This window comes from Mytilus galloprovincialis, chromosome 2, assembly GCF_965363235.1.
Source record: "Mytilus galloprovincialis chromosome 2, xbMytGall1.hap1.1, whole genome shotgun sequence".
Taxonomy (NCBI): domain Eukaryota; kingdom Metazoa; phylum Mollusca; class Bivalvia; order Mytilida; family Mytilidae; genus Mytilus; species Mytilus galloprovincialis.
The window spans coordinates 67,642,170-67,650,191 of NC_134839.1; the positions used below are offsets into that span (position 1 = coordinate 67,642,170).

The following is an 8,022-nucleotide window of genomic DNA, read 5'->3' on the forward strand; positions in this document are numbered from 1 at the left end:
AACCAAAGTTTGTCTGAATTATCTGAAGGATACCAACTATCAAATTTGTGATTTTAGCTAAGGTTGACCAACCAACATGACTGCAATGTCTAAATATAGAACATAGAGATCAAACTACATATTTAGCTAATATCTATTAATCTATATCAATAAGAGAAAAACTAACAGGGTTAAAATGGTCAGCATATGAATATTTCAAGTTCTAACAACCCAAAATATTTTTGGAAAAAATGTGGCCATAAAATGTTGATTTTAAACTATTATGGCATTTCCTTGCCTTTGACAAGATGTATAGGAATCAGGATAAATTGTAAATTGCAAACATGTTAAGCATGATCAGATGAACGTGAAGTTAACCTAAAAATTTCAGAAAATCTGTAATTATGCATAATAAGATGTGGTATGAGTGCCAATGAGACCACTCTCCATCCAAGTCGCAATGTATAAACAGTAAACAATCATAATCAAAGTACTGCCTTCAACACAGATCCTTGGCTCACACTGAACAGCAAGCTATGAATGAATAGTGTAAAGCAATTCAAACAGGAAAACCAATGGTCTAATATACCTATAAAACGAGAAATTAGAAACACTTATGAACCACAACAATCTGCTTTTGCAGGAATATTAAACCCTTAGATTTTTCTTTCTGTTCTACTCTTAACACTTTATAATCCCCATACTGATTTGAAAAATCGACTACATGGGCTTTTTGTACAAAAATATAAAAAGAAGATACATATTCGTTGTTAAAGGTAATGAGAAATATAAATTTATGTGAAGCATCAAACTGATACTCTGATTGAGAAGGCGATATAAAAAATGCTGGACTTTTTTATTAACTGTATAACTTTCGAATTTGATGGATTGATATATTTCAGCAGACAGTTGGTATTTCAATGGACATTCTTTCAGAAACTTTTCAAAGAGAAAAGCATCTTGCAAAGTTTAATTTCACTATCTGATATATTGGTGATATTCTGTCACTCAATAACTTACATTTTAATGATATATCTCAGTGAAGTTGATATTTAGGATACTACCGAAAGTATAAGGTCTGCTTCATATCTTGATTTTTTTTTCATATCTACAAGTTTTATATCAAGGGTTTTGGATGGATCGCAACGAGCGTCAAATCCTACCTGTAACTAAAGGGAGCCGACATTTTGAATTATGGAATGTTTGACATTCCATGTCCGTCTGTATGTGTACGTTGCAGATACCAATTCTGGCTTTTATTCAACGGAAGAGATAGACACCTACTGACAGTGTTGGAGAGCAGCCTTGAAGCTCTCATCTTGTTCCCTTTTTCTCGTATGTGACCTACTGAATTAAACTTATCGACGGGTTTGTAGTTACATGTAAAACACGACGGATGCTACATGTGGATCAAGATCTGCTTACCCTTCTGAAGCACCCCAGATCACCTAAGGTTTTGGTGGTGTTCGTGTTGCTCAGTCTTTAGTTTTCTATGTTGTTTTGTAGACGTGATAATCTTTTCCTCGTTATTTGCCATGGCGTTTTCAGTTTGCCTCGACTTGTGGGTTTTAGTATCACTGTGGTATCTTCCCCATATCTTTACACACAATTTATTGTGTGCTGATATTATCGGAAAGTATCAAATGAAATTTATTTACTGGTTTAGAATAATGTGACTGAATCTTCACAGGAATATACGGACTTCATTAACAGGAGTGTTTTCCTAACACAAAAACAAGTCTAACCTAGTTATGAGGAAGAACGACAAAATTTACACTACAAGTTTTAAAAGTTGATTTGTTTCATATAAAAAAAAAGATGTGGTATGATTGCCAACGAGACAACTGTCCACAAGAGACCAAAATGACACAGACATTAACAACTATAGGTCACCGTACGGCCTTCAACAATGAGCAAAGCCCATACCGCATAGTCCGCTATAAAAGGTCTGTTTAAGTTTGTAACCCGAATTTGTTTTCTCTCAATCGACTTATGACTTGAACAGCAGCGGTATATACTACTGTTGCCATTAGTCATGCATGGGTTGATGAACTATAATTTATTATACACAGCACTAGTATTTTTTCTCTTTAATACACATATCAAAGTAAAGTTTTACATTTTTTGAATATTCGATTAAAATTATAGATCAATAGTTAATACCAGTAATGAGTTGATTATTCAGTTATACAAATTGATTTTATACAGATGTATCATGACACCAGGTTGAAAGACATCGAAGTAAGTCAGTTTATGTTCATTAGATACATGTATATTTTTTTTAATATATTTTCATTAAGTAAGGGTAAATTTAATGCAAGAAATTCGTGTGTCCTTATTTTTAATCCTATTTGCACAAGTATACATAGTTGAGACTGAGAACACCATAATTCTTTTTATACGAGCGCAAAATTTGAAAAATTTTTCGTCGTATATTGCTATCACGTTGGCGTCGTCGGCGTCGTCGGCGTCGTCGTCGTCGTCGTCGTCGTCGTCGTCCGAATACTTTTAGTTTTCGCACTCTAACTTTAGTAAAAGTGAATAGAAATCTATGAAATTTTAACACAAGGTTTATGACCACAAAAGGAAGGTTGGGAATGATTTTGGGAGTTTTGGTCCCAACATTTTAGGAATAAGGGGCCAAAAAGGGCCCAAATAAGCATTTTCTTGGTTTTCGCACTATAACTTAAGTTTAAGTAAATAGAAATCTATGAAATTTTGACACAAGGTTTATGACCACAAAAGAAAGGTTGGGATTGATTTTGGGAGTTTTGGTTCCAACAGTTTAGGAATTAGGGGCCAAAAAAGGGCCCAAATAAGCATTATTCTTGGTTTTCGCACAATAACTTTAGTTTAAGTAAATAGAAATCAATGAAATTTTAACACAATGTTTATGACCACAAAAGGAAGGTTGGTATTGATTTTGGGAGTTTAGGTCCCAACAGTTTAGGAATTAGGGGCCAAAAAGGGACCCAAATAAGCATTTTTCTTGGTTTTTGCACCATAACTTTAGTATAAGTAAATAGAAATCTATGAAATTTAAACACAAGGTTTATGACCATAAAAGGAAGGTTGGGTTTGATTTTGGGAGTTTTGGTCCTAACAGTTTAGGAAAAAGGGGCCCAAAGGGTCCAAAATTGAACTTTGTGTGATTTCATCAAAAATTGAATAATTGGGGTTCTTTGATATGCCGAATCTAACTATGTATGTAGATTCTTAATTTTTGGTCCCGTTTTCAAATTGGTCTACATTAAGGTCCAAAGGGTCCAAAATTAAACTTAGTTTGATTTTACAAAAATTGAATCCTTGGGGTTCTTTGATATGCTGAATTTAAAAATGTACTTAGATTTTTAATTATTGGCCTAGTTTTCAAGTTGGTCCAAATGGGGGTCCAAAATTAAACTTTGTTTGATTTCATCAAAAATTGAATAAATGGGTTCTTTGATATGCCAAATCTAACTGTGTATGTAGATTCTTAATTTTTGGTCCAGTTTTCAAATTGGTCTACATTAAGGTCCAAAGGGTCCAAAATTAAACTAAGTTTGATTTTAACAAAAATTAAATTCTTGGGCTTATTTGATATGCTTTATCTAAATATGTACTTTGATTTTTGATTATGGGCCCAGTTTTCAAGTTGGTCCAAATCAGGATTCCATATCAAGTATTGTGCGATAGCAAGAAATTTTCAATTTGCACAGTATTGCACAATAGCAAGAAATATCTAATTGCACAATATTGTGCAATAGCAATTAATTTTCAATTGGAGTTATCTTTCTTTGTATAGAATAGTAGTTGATAATATATGTTGGAAATTTGCCAGACATGACTATGATGTCATTTTCTATTTTTATTTGCCAATAACTTTATGTAAATAACTTCATTGGAAATTTGCCAATATAAAATGTTGCTGATGAAGCTTTTTTTCCTTATCTTATCTAAAATGTTTTTAGATAATGTATGTTGGACATTTGCCAGACATGACTATGCTGTCATTTTCTATTTTTATTTGCCAATAACTTTATGTAAATAACTTCAATTTGCCAATATAAAATGTTGCTGATGAAGTTTTTTTTTATTGTTTTATACAATAAACAATGTATATTCACTTTTACTACCACCCAATCTTTACCATTCAGTGATAACAAGCACTTTATTTTACATTTTAATATTTTATGATGTATTTAAAAGAGTAGTTATTGTTGCAAACTCCATTAGAAATTTGAATTGATATCAGTTTTGGAAAAAGGGAAACGGGGATGTGAAAAAAAAGGGGGGGTTTAAATTTTTCTCATTTCAGATTTCATAAATAAAAAGAAAATTTCTTCAAACATTTTTTTGAGAGGATTAATATTCAACAGCATAGTGAATTGCTCAAAGGCAAAAAAAAACTTTTAAGTTCATTAGACCACATTCATTTTGTGTCAGAAACCTATGCTGTGTCAACTATTTAATTTTAGATTTAAAAAGTTTGAAGAAATCTTTAATTGATTTGTAAAATCTTGACATTTGTTTTGTGTAAAAAAAACCCATGTAATGTCAAAAATTTGATCACAATCCAAATTCAGAGCTGTATCACGCTTGAATGTTTTGTCCATACTTGTCCCAACTGTTCAGGGTTCGACCTCTGCGGTCGTATAAAGCTGCGCCCTGCGGAGCACCTGGTTAAAACTTAGTTATACACTAATCAATTAGATTTGCCTAACGTCTACAAGAAACGAAAGCATGAAAATCGAAAGAAGATTGAAGTGAATTGTTGTTCAAGTTGACCAAGAAAAAAACCAACTGTAAATAAAAGGAGATATTCTGTGATTGTCAATGAGTTATCACCCAACACTATAAAAAAAAAAAAAAAAAAAAAACATCCTAATCTTAACTAAAAGACAAGTATTTACCTCAATGATATCCTCGGTGTATATATAATATAGGATAATTGCAAAATTATTTTTTTTTATTTAAAGTTTTCTTAATATATTCTTTTAATTATGACATTAGTTGTCTTTAAATGCGTTTCTTTTAATTATGACATTAGTTGTCTTTAAATGTGTTTCTTTTAATTATGACATTAGTTGTCTTTAAATGTGTTTCTTTTAATTATGACATTAGTTGTCTTTAAATGTGTTTCTTTTATAAGACAATTAGGAATATTATTCAACGGTTTGCAAAATTAAACATGATATCGAGATATGGTTTTTAAAAATTACTGAGGTAAACATGATTTTGACCAACTTCACAAGACTTTTTAGCTGGATCCAAGAGTTAAATACTCCAATTTGCCAATAAAGTCAGAAGAAAGGTCGAACATTAAGGGGATCAATTTTACTATAATTCTGTAATTTTTGTCCCTTCAGTGATGCCAAAGAAATTCGGTGCTCAGAACTTGGCAATAATAGCAAGTTGAAGCCTATCGTCTAGGTAGAAACACCAACTACAAGATAAAAAAAAATCATCAATATAAATAACACAAGTTACGCACATCTTTTATATTCATCCTTTCAGAGTGCAGTAAAAGTATGCTGTGCAACACAGATAAGCCTCGATATTGTATTATTGTGTTGAACTTACTACTAATTCAAGTGAATGGCATCGAAAACTATTATCATAGATTCAACATTGAACGTTTTGGTGGTCAAAATCGTATGATTTCCTTTTTTGATAGAGAACATATTGCAAAACTTTCCTCTTCAAAATTGGAGAAAGACATATACCTTAGATATCTAGATTATAACAAATATAATACTCTGTCACTTGAACAGATCATGGAAACGTTTCCGAATAAAGGGAAGGACGTTAATACTTGTACCCAGCCGCAGAAGAAAGTGGTATTTCTGAAAGTTCACAAAGCTGGTAGTACAACTGTCCAAAATATATTTCTGCGTTATGGAGACACACATGGACTAAATATTGCCTTACCAAAATCATATGATATGGAGTGTTTTAATTATTTGGGTTTTCAGAGTATATTGAACCATTCAAGAATTATGAAACTTCCAAAAAATAAGACTATAGATATTATTTGTAATCATGCTATTTATAACAAGAAAGTGTTTACAGAATTTATGGGATTTGATACAACTTACATAGGAATACTCAGGGATCCCGTCAATCAGTGGTCGTCTGCCACATTCTTCTACGGTTTTATTGAATACCTTCGCGATCTTCTTGGTGAGCACCTTGAAGACAGACAACTTCTATCTGCTGTTTTGGAAGAGCCTAGTATTTTCCACGACTGTCCACATACTCACAATTCGATGATTGAAGATTTAGGACTTTCAATAAAGGATTCTGTCAATCAATCAGCAGTCGAAAATTACCTCAGACTTCTTGATAACGAAATTTCATTGGTTATGATTATGGAATATTTTGATGAATCTTTGATTCTTATGAAGAGACTATTATGTTGGGATATCAAAGATATCATGTATGTACCGTTAAATATAAACAGCGAAAAAATGAAAAGAAAAATAAATTTGACAGACAAAGATCAACATAATCTATTTAAATATAATTACGCAGATTTTAGGCTTTATGTGCATTTTAAGGAGAAATTTTTCAACAGGATAAAACAATCTGGAAACAATTTTTTGGCAGAAGTCAAATATTTCCAAAACGCAAGAAAATCTGTAACAGAATACTGCAAAAGATGTCAATCATCAAATTTCTCTAGTTGTACTGATTTAAAAATATTGTCATCAGAATGGAGTGAACTGTTTACTATAACTGGAAAGGACTGTCGATTCATGATGACACAAGAGGAATCTTTACTGGTGGAACTAATGAATAAAGCCAGACAGAAATATGGTATTACTCATTAGAAAAAGTAAAATATACACACACAAAAGTTGTCGATGGCAGTTTCTATTGAAAGATAACCGAAAAAGGACCCGATTGGTTTTAAATCCGTGTTCATTTGGATGAAAATAATGTTTTGCATGGTTGAATAAAATACTTTCTTTCCTTTTCAAACGTGGGAAATTTTACACACTGATATTGTGTTAAAAATATAGTAACTACTTGGTACATTAATTGGACATTCAAAAATAAACCAGTGCGTAATATTTACATTTTAGGCACAATTCAAAGTCTAACAAACTAGCAAATGTGTACGATCTTCGAATTAAACATAGAATAGCTGTATAAACTTTATCAGTATGGATTGTATAGCTTAGATGATACACGTTGGCCGTCATGTTTTATGTATCGATAGAACATGGTGACAGTGACGGTCATGTTCTATATATCTAGATTGTTTGAAATAGCAAAATAAATATCGTTCTGCTGGCAATATGTAAGTTTTTTATTAATAAATACTTAACAGCATATTTGTCCTATTTATAAACTATGTCCCCTTTCTATAAGACATCTTTGTTTAGGAGACACACTAATCATCTTCCTTCCATGGCATTCACGTGCTGGTGATTCAGAAGACAATGATTTGTCGCGTCCTGCATCAAAATAGCCACTATGAGATAGGTAGAAGTATTTTTTCACCATATACTTCTTTGCTTGCTTCATCCCATATAGCATCACTTTCAGTTTTTACCCGATCAGACTAACAAATAATGAAATATGTCACATTAAATGTAAATTGTATATGAATTAAGGGTCTGACAAAGTTGCATGTTCTTAAAACGAGTATTTACTTTGTATATTTGTACAACTGTATACCTTATTTCTTTAGTTTCGATAACAATGCCATGCAAATGGTAATAAAGAGAAGTATTTTGCATTATGAAAAATAAATGAAATTGATTATTTCAAAATTTTCTTGAAATTGTGAATGATAGATTATTTTTTCTTCTTCAGATAAGCCAAATTAAATGGGAATACAATTTGAACTAGTTTCAAAGAATATGTTTGCTGGATGATATTAAATAAAATTGTCTTACTTTTCCTTACCATTTCAGAAGAGTTAATGAAGTACCTCCATCATAAAACCCTCGTTCGATTATTGACAAACCAAATCCAAGTTTAGTATGGCGTCCATTATTACTGAACTAGTATGCATATTTGTTTAAGGCCAGCTGAAGGACGCCTCCTGGTGCG

General features: G+C 31.8%; 1 protein-coding gene across 1 annotated transcript; it reads left to right on the forward strand.

Annotated features, from left to right (window-relative positions):
• Positions 1-1,065: 1,065 nt before the first annotated feature.
• Positions 1,066-7,253, forward strand: LOC143064191 (galactose-3-O-sulfotransferase 2-like). Its single transcript, XM_076236843.1, has 2 exons — positions 1,066-2,220; positions 5,476-7,253. The coding sequence occupies exon 2, from the start codon at positions 5,490-5,492 to the stop codon at positions 6,789-6,791; it is 1,302 nt and encodes a 433-aa protein (XP_076092958.1). The 5' UTR covers positions 1,066-2,220; positions 5,476-5,489; the 3' UTR covers positions 6,792-7,253.
• The last annotated feature ends 769 nt before the right edge of the window (positions 7,254-8,022 follow it).